The sequence below is a fragment of the Panicum virgatum genome, chromosome 4N, assembly GCF_016808335.1.
Source record: "Panicum virgatum strain AP13 chromosome 4N, P.virgatum_v5, whole genome shotgun sequence".
Classification (NCBI taxonomy): Eukaryota; Viridiplantae; Streptophyta; class Magnoliopsida; order Poales; family Poaceae; genus Panicum; species Panicum virgatum.
The window spans coordinates 4,885,375-4,903,701 of NC_053148.1; the positions used below are offsets into that span (position 1 = coordinate 4,885,375).

At 43.5% G+C, this 18,327-nt stretch overlaps 2 protein-coding genes across 2 annotated transcripts; one reads left to right on the top strand and one right to left on the bottom strand.

The window, feature by feature from the left end:
* The first annotated feature begins 1,521 nt into the window (after nucleotides 1–1,521).
* LOC120669830 (subtilisin-like protease SBT6.1) lies at nucleotides 1,522–10,054 on the top strand. Its single transcript, XM_039949688.1, has 10 exons — nucleotides 1,522–2,140; nucleotides 3,527–3,655; nucleotides 4,040–4,192; nucleotides 4,458–4,574; nucleotides 5,074–5,258; nucleotides 5,772–6,035; nucleotides 6,264–7,347; nucleotides 7,928–8,443; nucleotides 9,284–9,344; nucleotides 9,433–10,054. The coding sequence occupies exons 1-10, from the start codon at nucleotides 1,619–1,621 to the stop codon at nucleotides 9,522–9,524; spliced, it is 3,123 nt and encodes a 1,040-aa protein (XP_039805622.1). The 5' UTR covers nucleotides 1,522–1,618; the 3' UTR covers nucleotides 9,525–10,054.
* Nucleotides 10,038–18,201, bottom strand: LOC120669832 (proline iminopeptidase-like). The gene is made up of 10 exons (XM_039949694.1): nucleotides 17,877–18,201; nucleotides 13,136–13,272; nucleotides 12,881–13,054; nucleotides 12,296–12,532; nucleotides 12,123–12,223; nucleotides 11,959–12,031; nucleotides 11,776–11,844; nucleotides 11,497–11,604; nucleotides 11,076–11,201; nucleotides 10,038–10,565 (listed from the first exon to the last, which is right to left on the bottom strand). Exons 1-10 carry the CDS (start codon nucleotides 18,199–18,201, stop codon nucleotides 10,371–10,373), a joined length of 1,545 nt encoding a protein of 514 aa, XP_039805628.1. The 3' UTR covers nucleotides 10,038–10,370.
* Between the last annotated feature and the right edge of the window lie 126 nt (nucleotides 18,202–18,327).

Genomic DNA, 18,327 nt, shown 5'->3' on the forward strand with positions numbered 1-18,327 from the left:
TTTCACAAAGATCCCATTCCATGCTTGAAGCCTTTGGTAGCCGGACATCGTACGATGACTCGTACGGTTCGTCTCAAGCCTCGACGTCGTTTCCTTGTTGTCCCACACAGCAGCAGTCTTCCAAAGCACCTTATTGGTCTCAGCAGCATTATCCAGGTACGTGAGGATACTTGCTAACTTCCTACTTTGAAGCCAACAATTAATTCTCAGTCCATACAGGTGATGCACACCCACCTTACCAACCTCACGGAGGGACTCAGTTTAGTACCATGGCACCAGCTACAGGGATGTCATTTCAACCAACACAAGCACCACCACGACCTTTCGGTAAACATATAGTCAATATCTTAATTTCAATTAATTGTGGTATGACCGTATGAAGTCCAATTCCTTTTGTATTTACATATAGGATCACAACAGGGGTATGATGCTGGACCTTCTTCGTATTACCCTACGGCGACAGCAGAAGGAACGCAAGGTAAATACCTAATATGTAGCCCGAATTTATCATGTGCTTCTTATCTCTATGAATATTTTAAATAATTTGAACGGTTTACAGGATCGCACCACCAGCTTCCTGATATGGGTCATTCCTCGTATCCACCACCACCAGGTACGTATGATGAATATATACCAAAATATATGACTTATAAGACGATATTAAGATATCTTAATTGCTACTGTATAGGGCCCACACAGGATACCTTTGAGGCGAACTTCGAAGATTGGAGTCGGTTATTTTCTACACCTAACCCGCAGGCCGATATTACCTTCCAGACACCTGTGCCCACCAGACGTCCAGGTAGAGATGTAGGGCCTCCAGAGCGACACACCTACTCTACAGACCAAGTCCACGCTCAGCGTAAAAGAGGTCGACATGGCCGGGGTGGCCGGGGTGGTTAGGATGTGCTCCTAGTTGTTTCTGTATTTTTGTTATGGACATGTCATCATGTTATACTTATTTTGTTCTCATACATCACCTATTTCGTTCTCATTTGCGTATGTGTGTGAATTACTAACTTATATTTTTCATATTCATGTTCTTTACTAATGGTTTTTATTTTTATCCATATCTAAAACACATCTAATGGCCGCAGAAGTTGTCCACAGCAGGGAGCCTGCCGCCCCCTTGGGTGGCGGCAGGCCCCCTGCCGCCCAGTGGATTGGCGGCAGGGGGCCTGCCGCCTGCCAGGGGGCGGCAGGCTCCCGCCAAGGGCTCCCGCGCAAATAATTTTTTTTTAAATTTACGTATAAGTCCCTGCCGCCCCGCTGCCGGGCGGCAGACCCCCTGCCGCCCCCCTACCGGGCGGTAGGGGTACAAATCTGTAAATTATGATATTGAAAATATATTTCTGTAAAAAATGTTTTCGAAAAATATAAAAATAAAAAAGGCGCTCAAAATCAGGATGGATTCAGCCCACTGATATTTTATTTTACCTGTAAATAATGACGTTTTACCACTGGTAAATGTCCCGTAAGCGCAGCATTAATTGGCGAGTGATGAGGGACCCCCGCGGTTAATTAACCTCGCCCCTCGCGTCTCGTCTCCGCCCCCACCCACGCGCTGACGGCGAGCAGCCGCCGATCTCCGGCGGCTACCCCCTCGCCGCCGCCCGCGATGGAGAAGCGGCTAGCGTACGTGGCCTTGCTCCCCGTGCTCCTCCTCACGCTCCGCATCCTGCCCCTGCCCTCCGGCTCCCCCAACGGCAGCGGCGGCGCGGGCGGCGAGGGGAAAACCCTGCCCCCGCCGGCTTCCAGGTACGTGGTGCGGTTCCTGGAGTACCGGCGCGCGGAGGAGCACCGGGAGTACCTGGATGGAGAGCTCCGGGGCGCCGCGCTCGCGGCGTCGTGGCGCTGGGTGGAGCGGCGGAACCCCGCGGCCGCGTTCCCCACCGACTTCGCGGTGCTCGAGATCCGCGACGCGCACCGCGAGGCCGTCGTGGCGGCGGTCCGGGCGCTCGGACGCGTGCGGGACGTGCACGCCGATGCCACCTACTCGCGGTCCGTCCTGTCCGCGGCAGATCGGCCGCCGCCGGGGCGGGGGAAGCTCTTCACCGCCATGTCGTTCGAGGGGGAAGAGGAGGGAAGAGAGACGGCAAATTCGTCTTCTGTTACTTGGGGACGGAGGCTTTTGCTTCAGGTACACAACTTTTGTGCTCATTGTACAAACATCAACGATCTGTGCAAGAGATTGTTTCTTTGTGTTGAGCATGTCATTATATATGGCTCAGAATACCAAAATGCATAAAAGTTGTTTCCATGTTATCTGTCGCTGAGAGGGACTGGACCTGTTAGTTCAAATGGTGGTTATATTTTTGCATGCTTCGTTCCTCAACTTATCGGCAACTGAAGAACTTTGGTATTGGAATGAAGCTATTATGTATAGCCTTTTGCTACTTGGTTAGGGTTATGGTTTCAGAGCCATAGTGTTAATTATCAGATATAATCTAGAATCAGAAATGAGTGTACTGTATACTTAAGGGGTCGTTTGGGAGAGCTCCAGCTCCAGCTTCTTCGAAGCGAATCACTTCCAACCAGCCAAACGCTCAAAATGCCAACTGATTCAGGTGGGGATCAGGGGAGAATCACTTCTCCATTTACACTAGGAGCTGGGAGCTAAAAAAACCTGCGGCACCCTGCTCCCTGTTATATTCTAGTGGGGATCAGCGAAGAATCAATTCTCATCAGCTCCCCACCCTGCTTCCTCCTAGGAATCTCATAGAATCACTCCATCGGAGAATCAAGGAGCAGAGCTGAAGAATCAGGGAGCAGAGCTCTCCCAAATGGGCATTTCATAAATAGCATAGTTCTATGGCACTGAGATGTTCAATGTTATATGTACATGATTATCAGCGTAGCAAACTTATCCAGAACCATATGTCAAGGTATAAAGTTACAGTTATATGAATTCTTGACATAGCTAGCTACTATCATGTAAAGTTTAGTTTAGATTGTGGAATGCATTGTACATAGAGGATTACTATTTCACCTATGTTTTCACATTATCTTTGAAGATAAAAAAAAGTATTCATCAGATTTTCAGGTTCATGTTGAAGATATATTATCTTCATGTCAAATATCATTGTAATCACTTCAATGCTCTTTCAAGCATCTGTTGCAAACTGAAAACTAGGACAATCCATCATTGACAGACACAATGAGTGCTAGTTTTTATTACTCAGTCTGTTTGGGGTTGCTACTTTTCTGATATCAGCTTGCTGAGGTGAAGTTCAACTACTGTTGTCTGTTGTGATTTAATGGTAGTTTATTGTAATCCAGCAGTTGGAAATATTCATTTGACTATCTTTGTAATTTTTTATGGATATTATCAAGGGATATACATTACTTATGGTAATTTTAATTGTCGAACTCTATTTTTCATTGTTTGATTTATGCATATGGGCTCTTTTATTTAGAGTGTTAGATAGATCTTATATATCTCCACGTCAACAGTCGTGATCATAATTTGTTAGTTGATATGGCCCCATATTGTCATGTTTTAACATTAACATGTGTCATTTGACAGAGATCACAAGTTACTTCTCTTTTTGGAGCTGAAAGATTATGGGGAAAGGGCTTCACTGGCAAGAAAGTCAAAATGGCCATTTTTGACACTGGTATTCGGGCTGACCATCCCCACTTTCGCAATATTAAGGTATTAATACTATATTTAGCAATTTTTGTTACCAGTGATAATAATATCAAATATGCATCAAATGTTCAAAAAAGCAGAAATTTGAAATGCGACAAACTGACCTTGAAATAAGTGCATGCCGCTGGTCTTGAATAACATACGCAATACCGTACCACTATTTTTCTTGCCATTGTAGTGCTTTATCTGTTGCATTGATTGATGTCAAATAGGCCATGTATTGGTGTGTTGGAGCTGTGCGAGTATTTAATTGGGATTACCTGCCATATTGGATGCTATTGCAAGACGAACTTAAACTCGCATTGTAATCTTGAATACCACATCTCCCAGGATTCTTTATTTTGCTCCAGCAAGGTGAAAACATTATTTAAGAGACTAATTTTGTAGGAGCGCACAAATTGGACAAATGAAGACACATTAAATGATAACCTTGGGCATGGAACATTTGTAGCAGGAGTTATTGCTGGCCAAGATGCAGAATGCCCTGGATTCGCACCTGATACTGAAATATATGCCTTTCGAGTGTTCACAGATGCTCAGGTACTGGATTTGGCTGAATATGCAACTTTTTGTATTGTCAAAAACTAGGCTCATCAATCATAAAGTGACATTTTTGGATATTTAGAATTTCTCCAAAACAGCACTTTCCAACTTCCGTACAAAAAAAAATCCAACAAACATGTTTGAATCATAGTTAACTTAGTATCTTGAACACACCTTTTTTTTTGTCTAATCTACATAGTTCCATTCTAATAGGAGTGCATGCTGGTAAGATTTTGAGAATTTCGTCTTGTTCTCAGTGCAGATATCCTACACATCATGGTTCTTGGATGCATTTAACTACGCAATAACGATTGGTATGGATGTTTTGAACTTGAGCATTGGTGGACCTGATTACCTGGATCTCCCCTTTGTTGAGAAGGTACAGTTTGGTGATGATTTCAATATTTTTCCCTCATGTTTTCACATCTCAGCTGTTTTCTAGCTACCTGATCATTCTTTTAGTCGCCCTTCATAAAATATGAAGGAAGGTTTGTTTTGCTCTTGTGTTTCTTTTTTTTTTTTGCAAATTTTCCTTTCTGTATTTTCTGCTATTGACTGAAAACAGTGGGCTTGTAAAACTAACATAAAGGAAGGGCAGACCCAGTGCTGGTAGCTCCCACGTGAGTGGGGTTTGGGGAAGGAATAACTGAGGCAAGTCTTTCCCCTGCATGCAGGGAGACCGCGTCGAACCTAGGACCTTTTGGCTCAGTGGGGTGACTTTAACCACTGCGCCACGTGAGTGGGCCCTGTAAAACTAACATAAAAACTATTATTACCTCTGCTAAGTAATGAGTGGATAAACTCATAAACCCTTATGTTAGAGCATTTTAAACAAGGTCTCTACTGAAACTTGAAATTTTTATGGAATGGTTCTGTAGGTTTGGGAGCTCACAGCAAACAACATTATTATGGTATCAGCTATTGGAAATGATGGGCCTCTTTATGGCACATTAAATAACCCAGCTGATCAAAGCGATGTCATTGGCGTTGGCGGTATTGATTACAATAACCATATAGCTTCATTTTCCTCTCGAGGCATGACTACCTGGGAGCTTCCTCATGGGTACATTCTTTATCTTGCTGGTACAATTTCTCAGTATACCACTGGTTTATGTTTGATGGTATCTTCTCACATAAATGAAAGGGTACTGGGTACTTTCCATGTTGATCTTACCAAACTTGGCTATCCACAATCTGCACATAAGATGGTCATGTACTAGTATCTTGCTTTAAGTATCTTATGGCATCTTAATACTTTATTTTGTGGATATGCTCCATTGCATTTGAACTTATGGATCTTCACTGGAAGTGATGAAGCCTGATTCGGCAGTTACTTTTTGCTGTGCATGATTTTATATTATAGTTTTGCTTGCTCATTTATTAAAAGTCTAATTTTGATAGTTTTGCTGCTGCGTGATGAGGAACTGTTTCTGTGCTTTCAACGTAGACATAGGCACATAGCCTTACCAACCTTATAATTGTTTTTGGAAAAATTGGAGTAATTAACTTTATCTAGCCATCTTTTGCACCCGCTTCAAGAAACAGCATTATCAGAAGTATGTATTCTATTTTGCAGTTATGGTCGTGTGAAACCTGATGTTGTTGCATATAGTCGAGATATAATTGGTTCGAAGATCAGTACAGGCTGTAAGACCCTTTCAGGCACCAGTGTAGCAAGCCCGGTGGTCGCTGGTGTAGTTTGCTTGCTTTTTAGTGTTATACCCGAAGACAAGCGGAAATCAGTCCTTAACCCTGCTGCTATGAAACAGGCCCTTGTTGAGGGCGCTTCTAAGCTTCCAGGGCCAAACATGTATGAGCAAGGTGCTGGCAAGCTTGATCTGTAAGTTTCTTGCCCACTTTTTTGGACAGCTTTTCATAAATTACATAATCAGCAATTACAATGTCTGTTTCCTGTTGGATATTTCAGATTTATCTTATTCCATGTATCCACTGTTTCATGACATTAAGGGTGCATCCATTTAGAACCCAGGGACAGGATCATATTGATCTTTATACTTTCCCTTGCATTGCTCAATATTGTACTCATTTATTGCACTATTTGTTCCAGTTGGCAGTCATATGAAATCTTGAAAAATTACCAACCACGTGCAAGCATATTTCCTACAACGCTTGACTTCACCGACTGTCCATATTTCTGGCCTTTTTGTCGCCAACCCATGTATGCTGGAGCTATGCCGGTAATCTTCAATGCTACAATTCTGAATGGGATGGGTGTGATTGGTTATGTAAAGGATCAACCTTTATGGCAACCTTCTGAAGATATTGGCAATCTTCTTAGTGTTCACTTCACCTACTCAGATGTTATCTGGCCTTGGACTGGGTATCTTGCTCTACATTTGCAAGTTAAAGATGAGGGTTCTCAGTTTTCAGGCATAATTAATGGCAATGTTACTCTGACTATTTATACCCCGGCAGCTCATGGAGAAAGCAGCCCACGGACTAGTACATGTGTTCTTTACTTGAAGATCAAGGTAGTTCCAACACCTGTTAGGTCAAAAAGAATATTGTGGGACCAATATCATAATATCAAATACCCATCAGGATACGTTCCAAGGGATTCCCTTAATGTTCATAATGATATCCTTGACTGGCATGGTGATCACTTGCACACGAACTTTCACATTCTGTTCAACATGCTAAGGGATGCAGGGTACTATATTGAGACACTTGGATCACCACTTACTTGCTTTGATGCTAGCAATTATGGGACATTGCTTATGGTTGATCTTGAGGATGAATACTTTGATGAAGAGATTCAGAAACTTAGGGATGATGTTATACACAAGGGACTTGGTATTGCTCTTTTTGCTGAGTGGTACCATGTTGATACAATGGTTAAGATGACATTCTTTGATGAGAATACCCGCAGTTGGTGGACTCCAATTACTGGGGGTGCAAATATACCTGCACTCAATGAACTTCTGGCACCATTTGGCATTGCTTTGGGGGACAAAATACTTACTGGTGACTTCTCGATCAATGGTGAGCAGACCCACTATGCTTCTGGAACTGATATAGTGCAATTTCCAGCGGGTGGTTTCTTGCATAGCTTCCAGCTCCAGGAAAACTCCAAGTCTGCGCAGGATCACATAGGAACAATAGATCCAGAAAACTCCCAGGAAAAAAACAAGGTTAGGGGATATGGCCATTTTTAGTTCAGTACTTCTGATATCATCTCTATACCTGTGAGTGCAAGGTTCTAAGCTAACTGCTGAAGACCTGCATTAACCTGGCATTGATAGCAATATAGCATCTTAAACTCTCATACCACACAGTGTTCATTAATAAAATCTGTTTGTTTATATTACTCCATATATCATTATACTACAATTCATTATTCCAAAATTCCAAAAAAAATATTTTAACGTAAGCTTTTGTCCTAATGGAAGTACTTTCAGTTACTTTGTACAATGATTTGATAAGTATAGAAATGGAATACACATAAAAGCTAATATTTTTATAGTTGTGATGAAAAACACCTTTTAAATAAAATCAATGCTAAGGAGCATAGTTACCCAATGAATATATATCCCTTTTAAACAAGATGAATGCTGAGGAGCACAGTTACCTATTCGGTGTTCAGTTGCTTTGGTGAATAAAGTATTTTTATCACACTGTGCCGCAGAATAATCATGGTGATTGTGTTTTATTATATTATAAAGATACTGTATGTATTATAATATATAAGGCTTATTGTTTTCTCACTCGCAGCTGTCCTCAATTCTTGGAATGATGGAAGCAGGAGAAGGGAGGATTGCAGTCTATGGTGATTCAAATTGTCTTGACAGTAGTCACATGGTAACAAACTGCTATTGGCTTTTGAGAAAAATATTGGAGTTCACTGGCGATAGAGTGAAGGATCCTGTCCTTTTCTCAAAGGCAGCGCAGTTAAAGTTTCCAGTTTTTGAGAATATCCATCAGCCATCACGTAGATCAGATGTAAACTTTTCAACATACTCGACAGTCATTGGCAAGGAATTGATCTGTCACCAAGATTCCCGGTTCGAGGTTCGGGGTACAAAAGGTTATGGTGTCCAACCAACAGGCACAACAAGAAAGCTCCCAGAATACCAGATGGATGAAAGTTCGAGTTCTCCCAATGTAACAATACAAATTCCTGACAGTAGACAAGATAAAGTCGAAAGACTTCAAATAAATCTTTCAACACCAGATGCTGCTAAATTTGATGATAAAAGAGATTATTTTGGCTTTATTGGTCACGAAGAGGTATAAATCTCCCTTTCCCTAAATGAAATTTGAGCTATTCATGTAACACTGAGTAAATCAGAGTTTGCATTGTTATATGCATTAATCTTAGTTTTTATTGATAGAACTAGACTTATGCCTTCCTACTGATATATCGGAGTACAAATTCTACAGGTCATGCATTTAGCTCCAGATGATAACCTAGAGCAACTAAATATGATTTACCATAGTGTTTTTTTATGGCATCTTCAATTTCTCTTCCTGAAATCTGTATTGGTATTTGTGTGGATGAAATTTTAATATTCAAAGGCAAAAGGTGTTTCAAATATTTTGTACTAGGAAGAACCCTAAAGAAATAAATGATTTGCTGTGAAGAATTAGTAAGAGCTCAAGGTGTTAGAATATTTCTAACTTTGTGATCTTTTAATGGTACAGATCCAAATTTCCCAATTGTATATGTGTGTGTGCGTAGCCCAGGTGTGCTGTGCGCCTGGGCCAAGGCCGGCTCATGTGCCGAGCTCAGCTGATTAGGTCGGGCAGGCCATCCCCTGCCTATAAATGTAACCCTTGTGTTAAACCCTAATCAAGCAAGCATTCCACGCAATCCTCTCTACTTTCACAAGGCTGTAGAAAAGCAGGGAGTATTAACGAATACAAAAGCCTGCCATGTTGACATGTATAATATTTTCCTTTATTTATGAATTTGATGTTTATAGTAGATTATAGAAAGAAGTTCAAGTGTTGTTTCTTTAGAGTGTTGGTCACAGGATTGTGTGGAAGTTTATGCATTCTACAAGGGAAGCACTGGCAAAGATTTATCCACCGGACATTACTGGAGCGTTTCTTATTTTTATTTTGCAGGTTGACATAGGAATGTTAATGGCAAGCCAATGGATGGTACCTTGCTTAGCTGCCACAGCTTGTAAGTAGCGAACACTTAACACTTATTAAGTTTTAAATATGCGCGACCATGCTGTGCTATTCATTTCCTTATTCCTTTCAACATGCAGGCCTTATGTTGTATCTTAGTTGTAGAGTGCAACAAAAACGCCGCCGACGAAGAAAAGGGTCGGTGGCTAGTCGGCTAACAAGTATGGTGTAATGTGACATTCTTGAGGGGAAGAATAGGGGTTTTAGCAGCTATGTTACAGGCCTCGAGCCATGATGGGAAAACAGGAAGTGCTCCAACTTCAGCTTGCAAACGCACATCAAGACACATTTTGACTCATCTTCAGCTTGCAAACGGCACATCAAGACACATTTTGACTCAGCAACGAGAGGCTCATCTAACTTCTGAGCTTAGGAGAGCTGATTTGTCGCATCAACAACCACATGGAAGGTTGTGTGTCAGGATTCAGGCACGTGACATGGACATTTAGTAGCTTGTAGTCATTCACAATTTTGTTCTTTGCGACACAGCTATAGTCACAAGAAATGGTGAGAGCTAATTCTTTAGGTGAGAAGCTAGAGCTAATTTTTTCCATCACCTTGGGGTGTGGGGATCTGAGCGTCTCTGTAGGTCCATAAGCCCTCGGGCAAACGTAGCATGAGCTTGCAGATGGGCTTATTGGCAAGTTTGTAAAGAAAATTTTGTATTGTTGATAAAAAGAAGCAATTCTGTTTGAAACAGCATTCTCTTGACACAATTTCGATATCAAATATTGGAGGATCTGTTTGGACTTTGGGGCACATAAATAATAATACAGCAATCCGCCTAAATACTTGTTCCGTTTTGCCCAAAATGTCTGGTGAGCGGACCAGTTCCAGTTCTATCATGTAGTCTGCGGAACAAAATTACACAATGGTACTCCTGCCGGTGAAATGTTTTCATTTCATTTCTAAGTTTCATCTACAAGAAATCAAACAGGCCGTATTATTTGCTTATTTCAACTCATAGCAAGCTCAGCTCGGCTGTCAATCAAACCTCCACAGTAGGGTTTCAAAACAGCTAAAACAACGGCTTCTTGCCGTTCAGAAGACCCATGAGATGCTCGAAGACATGCGGGCCACCGTCGCGTATGCCAGAGTGCATGTACTCGTTAGTCACCCAGAGCCGGATCCTGGCGATCTGGGAGGCGGTTTCCTTGGCAATATTGAAGTTCACGTACATGTCCTCGTAGTAGACTGCAGCAGCGACAGGAACCTGCAGGATGCCATGGCACACACATGTTTAGCAAGCCCCCATGCTGCAAACTTTCTAGAACATAGGTCCTGCACTAACTCCAAGCAAAAGCTGCCATTCCAGAAAGTTTGAGCCCTCAAAAAAAAATCCAGAATGGTTTGAGAAGTCAAGTGAATACAAGCAGTTTGCACAGATTACCATTCCCATCCTTGATGCTGTCTTAAAATAACATATAATAGCATATGCATATGAAATTCCTAGTAGTCCACTAGACCTTTATGGGAATTAAGTCCATCACTCTTCAGTAAGAATTCTACTTAAACATTGTAACACTGACCTATAAGCACTAACTATGGAACTAAGAAGCTAGTAGGCCTAATGGACTCGGCTAGAAACACCAAAATTCAAACTTAAGTCCATCTTTTAAGTAGCAATACGATGTATCGAGTATCTACAAACAGATGACTTTATTTTTGCAGCATGGTATAACATACAACAAGAATTATGGTATGATTTTTATGAGGTACGAACCTTATTGTTATTCAGCTTGCTAAGATCATATAGTGGAGGCCAGTCTTCCTTTTCAGCTAATAAATGGGCAGCCTCCTTTAGGTCTCGTAGAGCATGAATCTCGTCAAACATACATGGAAATACCATCTGTGTACGAGGAACGACCACATGTCAAGAATTGGAGTAAATATTAGGGATGTGATGATATAACTAATAAAAATGCAGCAGGAGCTAGTTGACAGCTTCTGCTTAGAGTAAAAATTGAAAGAATAAACTCGTAGCATTGTAATTCATATTGCACAAATTCCTTTTAACATGTTTTTGCCCAAGGGTGAGGAACTTATAAATCCTGAATAAAACCCCTTCTAAAAAAGACGATGGGGACCCAGAATATATGCCCAAAAGAATGATAATTTAATTCCTTCGAGGATATGGGAGTTACCTCTCCAGTAAAATACACAGGACGGCCTTCTTCTGTAGCCTTGATAGGATCAAACAAACTTTCGTATTCACCGCGAACCTTTTCAGCAGACCATTTTGACGAAGAGCCCTGTGATCATAAACAAAAGAATACTTAAAAGTGCTGTTGTGCCACCACCTAATTGTTAGTACTTATTACCACTATAAGATTCGGAAGTTACCTGACAGTAGATAGACTCGTGCAAGAGGGCATAAAGAGGATTTGTTAGTACTTATTACCACTATAAGATTCGGAAGTTACCTGACAGTAGATAGACTCGTGCAAGAGGGCATAAAGAGGATTTTGATCAAAACCTAACCACATTTCAAACTAGAGAACTTAAATGTTAGATTATCAGCATTGGTACTATTATAATGTAAACACTAGAAGATTGCTTCAATAGATTTAGAAGAACAAGATTGAGAACAGTAGTGGAGATTTTACCTCTTTCAAGAAGTAATAGCTTATGCTCTTTTTAGCTCCAGGAACTAGTACAGGATCCCACACCCTCTCGAGCCTGTACTGGACAAAATAGCAAGGAACAGTGCAGATCAGATATATTGTGGGTTTCCCTCAAATTGTGTATGAGAAGATAATGCATTTCTTACAGATAATGCAGCCTTTCAAATCCACCGCCAGAGCCCAGACCTGACAGTCCAAGACACTGCAGCATCTTAGGGGTTAACCTGCCACCAGATGGAAGAACAACCTGTAAAGGAAATGATGCATAAGAACAAATTTCCAAAATCAAGAAAAATTTCCTCTGTAAAAATTGACTTACCCCTCCACCTTCAGATTCACTCAAGTATCTTACAGCGTCATGAACAACTTGTATATCTTGAGGATACCTCTTATAGTATTTCTCGTTTTGCTGTTGAACCTGTTTAAAGCAGGCTCTGTATATAGTTTGTGCAGTGCAAGGCTCTCCTAGTGGTGGAAGCCCTCCAGTCAAAAGAACAGATTTCAGGCCTTCTGGAGCAAAGCTCAAATATGTAACCGCACAAAATCCACCATAACTCTGCAATTAAAAAAAGGGTAGATGGTAGCATAAGAATAGTGCTACATCACTAAAAGAATATATTACTCTGCTCTAAGTCAAGCAATGTCCATATCAGTAATTAAAAGTCACAGGGGATGTTTGTGTGAATTAAAATCCATTTAAGCCTTTGTCACCAGAGAGATAAGTATCAATCAATTAGCTTGCCCCCATGTATTTTCACATGCTTCGGGATGTTAACAACTAACAGAAATCAAAAAACTTTTTTGCACTATTAGAATTTTAGATTTGATGGAACTAGAAATGTATATTTGTCTAAAGTCGAACGATGATAGCATTGATCTATTAAGTGCTCTTCAGATAGCATACCTGTCCTAGGACTGTCCAAGGCTCGGCATCCGATACAAGCCGTAGACGAATAAATTCTGCATCCTTAACTATATTATCCGCCCTGAAATGCTTCAAGTACTCAACCTGCTTTGCAGGAGATGTAATTTGCGAAAGAGATGATGGTGTTAATGGTGTGGATAAACCTGTTCCCCGCTGGAATAAGAAGGATGTCAACACAAGGCAATCCAAGGGGAGAACAAAGACAAAGGGAATAATTTGACTGTGCATTCTTACCTGATCTAGCAGCACAACACGGTGGTCTTCACATGCTTTCTTTAACCATCCGCCTGCTTCCGTGGGACGGGGACTCTCAAATCCAGGCCCACCTTGTAGGTACAACAAATAAGGCAGAACTGCATCTTCTTTCCCAGCTGGAACCGTTCAAGCATGAGAGCCATCAAGATTTCAGGCAGGATTGTTAATAATCACGCACTAAGGCACTAAGCAAGTAGTGACTCCGGCTCTCACAACATAAGATTAATTCACATAGATACAAGCCTAAACCAGCAGACATATCGCGTCAGATCTATTTAAATTATTTCATGTAATGGCTTCACCAAAGTTTCTTCTCCCTTACACTTTCACTGATGATACTAGATACTATACTACCTCCATTTTTGTTTATGTGACGCCGGTGGATGGAAACTTAGGCTGATCAACACTAAAGTAACTGTTTGAAACGTCATGTATAAAAACGAGGTAGTAACTAAGAACCAGCTCTCTAAAACATTGCTCCTAGTTCGTCAGTCTCAGAGACATATACACTGGATTCAGTTAAGCATGCCGGCCTGGCCCGGTGCAGTAGCACCGATTAGCAGTGTAACACCCAGGTATTAATCCTCGGTAATTAAGTCAATTAAAGTGATTAGTTTTAAACTCACACGGTAAAGCACAAATCAAAACACGGATGAAGCGGGAAATTGCTAAATACGTATCCGAGTGTGACACCTGTCGGAGGGTTAAGGCAAGCCACTTGAGACCAGCCGGCCCATTGCAGCCCCTGAGTATTCCCTCCTGGAAGTGGGAGGACATCAATATGGATTTTATTGTCGGCTTACCCAGAACTTCTAAGGGGCCACGCATTTTCTACCGGTAAAGACCACACATACGGCGAAGCAATACGCTCAGCTGTATATGGACCGTATTGTGAGTCTTCATGGAATTCCAAAGACAATCATTTCAGACCGGGGTGCTCAGTTCATTGCCCGGTTTTGGGAGCACTTTCACGCCGCCCTCGGCACTCAGCTCCTCCGCAGTTCGTCTTATCATCCCCAGACTGACGGTCAGACAGAATGGATAAATCAAATCTTAGAAGACATGCTTCGAGCATGTGTGCTCACCTATAGTTAAAAATGGGATGAGTGCTTGCCATTGGCTGAGTTTGCATATAACAATAGCTATTAAGAGAGCATCAGAATGGCTCCCTTTGAGGCCTTATATGGACGGAAGTGCAGAACACCGTTGAATTGGTCAGAAGCTGGGCAGAGAACGTTCTTTGGACCCGATATGGTAGATGAAGCAGAAGAGCAGGTTCGGGTTATTCAAGAAAATTTGAAAATTTCCCAATCCCGACAAAAGAGTTACGCGGATAAGAAGCGTCAATCTATGCTGTTTCAAGTGGGGGATCATGTCTATCTGCGGGTATCTCCGATGAAAGGGGTTCAACGATTCGGTGTGAAGGGAAAGCTCGCACCTCGCTATGTTGGGCCTTTTCTCATTGTTGAGCAATGTGGGCCTGTGGCATACCGCCTGGAACTTCCTGCTCACTTATCCGCGGTTCATAATATATTCCATGTCTCCCAGCTCCGGAAGTGCCTCCGTGTTCCAGAAAAGATAATTGACATTGAGAAATTGCAACTGGAGCCCGATCTTGTCTATCCGGAGCAACCAATAAAAATTGTTGATTTCAAGACCCGGGTTACTCGCAATCAAACCAGCAATTTTTATAAGGTTCAGTGGAGCAATCACTCCGAGCGAGAAGCCACATGGGAAACCGAAGAGTTTCTTAAATCCAAATATCCGGAGTTGTTACAAACTTACCAAGGTACCTACCCTTTTATATTCCTCGCAGTTTAACACCTCCATTAAATCTCGGGACGATATTTCTTTTAGGGGTAGGATTGTAACACCCAGGTATTAATCCTCGATAATTAAGTCAATTAAAGTGATTAGTTTTAAACTCACACGGTAAAGCACAAACCAAAACATTTCCTGTCAGCCTGGCCCGGACCGGTCTGACCGGTAAGGGCGACCGGTCTGACCGGTCTAACCCGAGTTGGTAGTTTTTGGGGCCCCACGTCATTTAAACCTCACACACTCTCTCTCTCTCCCAACCGCTCTCTCCCCTCACCAGAGCCGGCTCAAGCCCGAGCTCTCTCTCCCTCTCCTCTCATTTCTTCCCCCAAACCCTAGGACTCAAATCCATTCATCCTCCATTGATCCAAGACCCAAGGGAGCTTCATTTGGGTGGAGAATCATCCTTCCCGCGTGCTCCATCTCGGGGTGCCTTGGTTTCAAGCTCTTGAGGCAAGGACCCAAGGTAATAGCTTGTGGTTTGAATTGATCTCTTGCTCTAGGGGGATTTAGGTAGTTTCCTTGGTCATGAACCTTTGCTTGCACCTTAGGCTAGAGTCTAGATGGAATTTGTGCGGTGGAATCAAGTTCTTGTGGGGAAAAAGGACTCATTCAAGGTAATTTAGGAGTTTGGATCGATCTCTTGTTCTAGATAGTTTTAGGTGATTTCCTCTGGTCAAAAGCATCCACATGAACCCCTGAACTAGATCCTAGAAGGTATTTGGCATTGGTGGGCGATTTTCGCCGCACCAAGGTTCCTAGGTTCTGGTCTGGCTAGGACCGGTCTGACCGGTCGGAGTGACCGGTCTGACCGGTGTCACGGTAGGATCAGTAGGACCGGTCTGACCGGTCTAATGGACCGGTCTGACCGGTGGGGTGTTGGCTGAGAAGGTGAAAGTTGGGGTAGTTGGTAAAATTGGTTAGAAATTATTTTGGCTATTAGTTACTTATAATTTTTATAACTCATGCATGCATTTTCATGTCATATGCATATGCACACGTGTAGCAGCCGCGGCGGAGGAGGTCGTGTACGAGGTGGTTGCGGAGCCACAGGAGCCCCAGGGGCAAGCCCCGCAGCAGGAGGATCGTGGGGAGTCGGCCCAAGGCCCCACTCACCCCAGTGTTGAGCAGCAGGCGCAAGGCAAGCCCCGATGCATGTTCTATTATTTTTAAATTATGATTCACTATGAATAGGTTTTATCTATTACTTGTGCATTACGTAATAGGAATTGATTGGAACCCTAGCTGCATGATCCCTAGGTTTCCTTGAGTTTTTACTAGTATGTCTAACTCAATAGCGATGCCAGGCTAAATAAGTCCGGTAGAAGTCGGGTGACCTTGTGTCACTCGCGAGACACATGAAACTTTAGAAGCCGAGTAATTGCCCGTTACTCGCGAGATACATTATTATCTTTATGCTTCAGTGTTTGAGAAATGGATTGAAATGGTTATGGAGATGTGAGACCGGGCGGGGAGGATGGTATTAGGTTTGGCAGCAGGACAGGGTTCCTGGGTGTCTTAGCCCCGTCCGAGTCGGTTAAGGACCGGTTGTTGTGGCAGTGCTGATCGGGGATTGAATTGTACTAACCGCATGCCGGGAGTAGGAGGTAGTCGAAACCGGTAAGCCTAGTACTGCCTCGCTTCGAAAGTACAGAACTGCATCACCACCCCGTAGGGCGAGTCGAGTAGTCGCGGAGAAACGGGATGCACATGTTTACTTTTGGTGGTCTCACGTTGAGTTCGGCTGACTATATGAAGGTGGGGTAGTTCTGTAGTTCGAGACGGGGAGGGGAATGGTTGGCATGTATAGTCCGACGGGGCAAATACGTGCCGTGTTGGTTAGGTCCACCTTGCAAGGTTAAATCGAATCGATTCGCCGTGTCTCGCGGATATGAGGGCCTTGATCTCTTTGTCACCTCGTAGCAAATGAGTTCGAATATTAGAGATATAAAAATGGATACTATTCTGAATCTTAATTGGATGCTCCAACATGCGTGAGTAGATAGGCAAACATTAGTGAGAGTCTATCTACATAAAATATGCGGCTAAAACATTGAAAGTAAGGATACACCTCTAGTTGCTATTTCTGCAAAATAACCACCAGCCAAATGCCGTGCATGTCTAGGTATGTGGGCTAAGTTATACCCACTGGTCGGGTAAGCCTTGCTGAGTATTAGAATACTCAGGGTTTGTTGCCACATTTATTATTACAGGACACCCGGCCGTCGATTTCTGCCCCTGTTGTGTCAAGTTCATCCGCCGGGACGCAGAGGGGTGGCAGGTCGAGGAGCGGGACCCGTTGTGCACTTGTGGGCTGAGTGTGCAGCCTTTCTGTTTTGCGTAGACCGGTCTGACCGGTCCGTGGGACCGGTCTGACCGGTGGAGTCGACAGCATGGAGCCGACCGGTCCGACCGGTTGAGTGAACCGGTCCGACCGGTCGAGTAGGATTAGAACTGATGGGAGCTAAAGTATTTGTTGGATATTTTTATTTTCGAACTTCAGTTACATCTATTGTAAAGTTTTGTAAATTATCTATGTAATTGAACGGTTTGTAAAGCTTATTGTTTCGTTTTTTCTTTGAGTTTATATTTTTAAAGTTTCATGCCGTGCTTGTACCATCTGCACCCACCTTCGCGTGGGACTACCGGTGTTGTTTCGATCGGGCCGTGGGTTGAGAAAGGATCGCCAAATTAAGCCGTTAAACTAATGTGCCCGATTTGTTCAAATGACGGCTATTACGCTTAATTAGAAATTTAATTTGGCGGTTCCGTCACAAGCAGCTACCGGTCGCATTGTCACCGTCATGATTCATGTCAAAATCTTGTGAATCATGTTCCCACTTCGAAAATAGCACACCCACACATCCAGCAAAAACTGCAGGCCCGAGCAAACGCGACCTACCGGCGACGACCTCGCGCGCGAAGACGGTGATGGCGGCTCCGCTGTCAGGGCTGGAGTGGTCGGGCGGGACGGCGAACCGGTGGTCGCGGAGGCTGAGGCCCGGCACCGCGTACCACGCGCCGGCCTCGTGCTCCGCCCTCGCGAACGACGACATGGCCGCGGCCGCTGCCCTCGGCGGCGGGATCCGGCAGGGCGAGAGGCGGAGGCGTGCGGCGCCGGGGACGTGGACGGGGAGGAAGGCCGGTTGGCGGCGAAGCGGGCGCGCTGCGGCGGCCGGTGTGGCTGCGGCGACGGCGGCCGCGCAACGGAGTCTCGCTACGGCCATGCCGGGCGGCCGTCGATTGGACATATATAGAGGGTGGGATTGGGTGGGTGCCGAAGCTGATTTGACTGACGTCACGCGGCAGGAACAGAACAGCAACCTAAGACTATGAAACTGTGTGCCTTATTT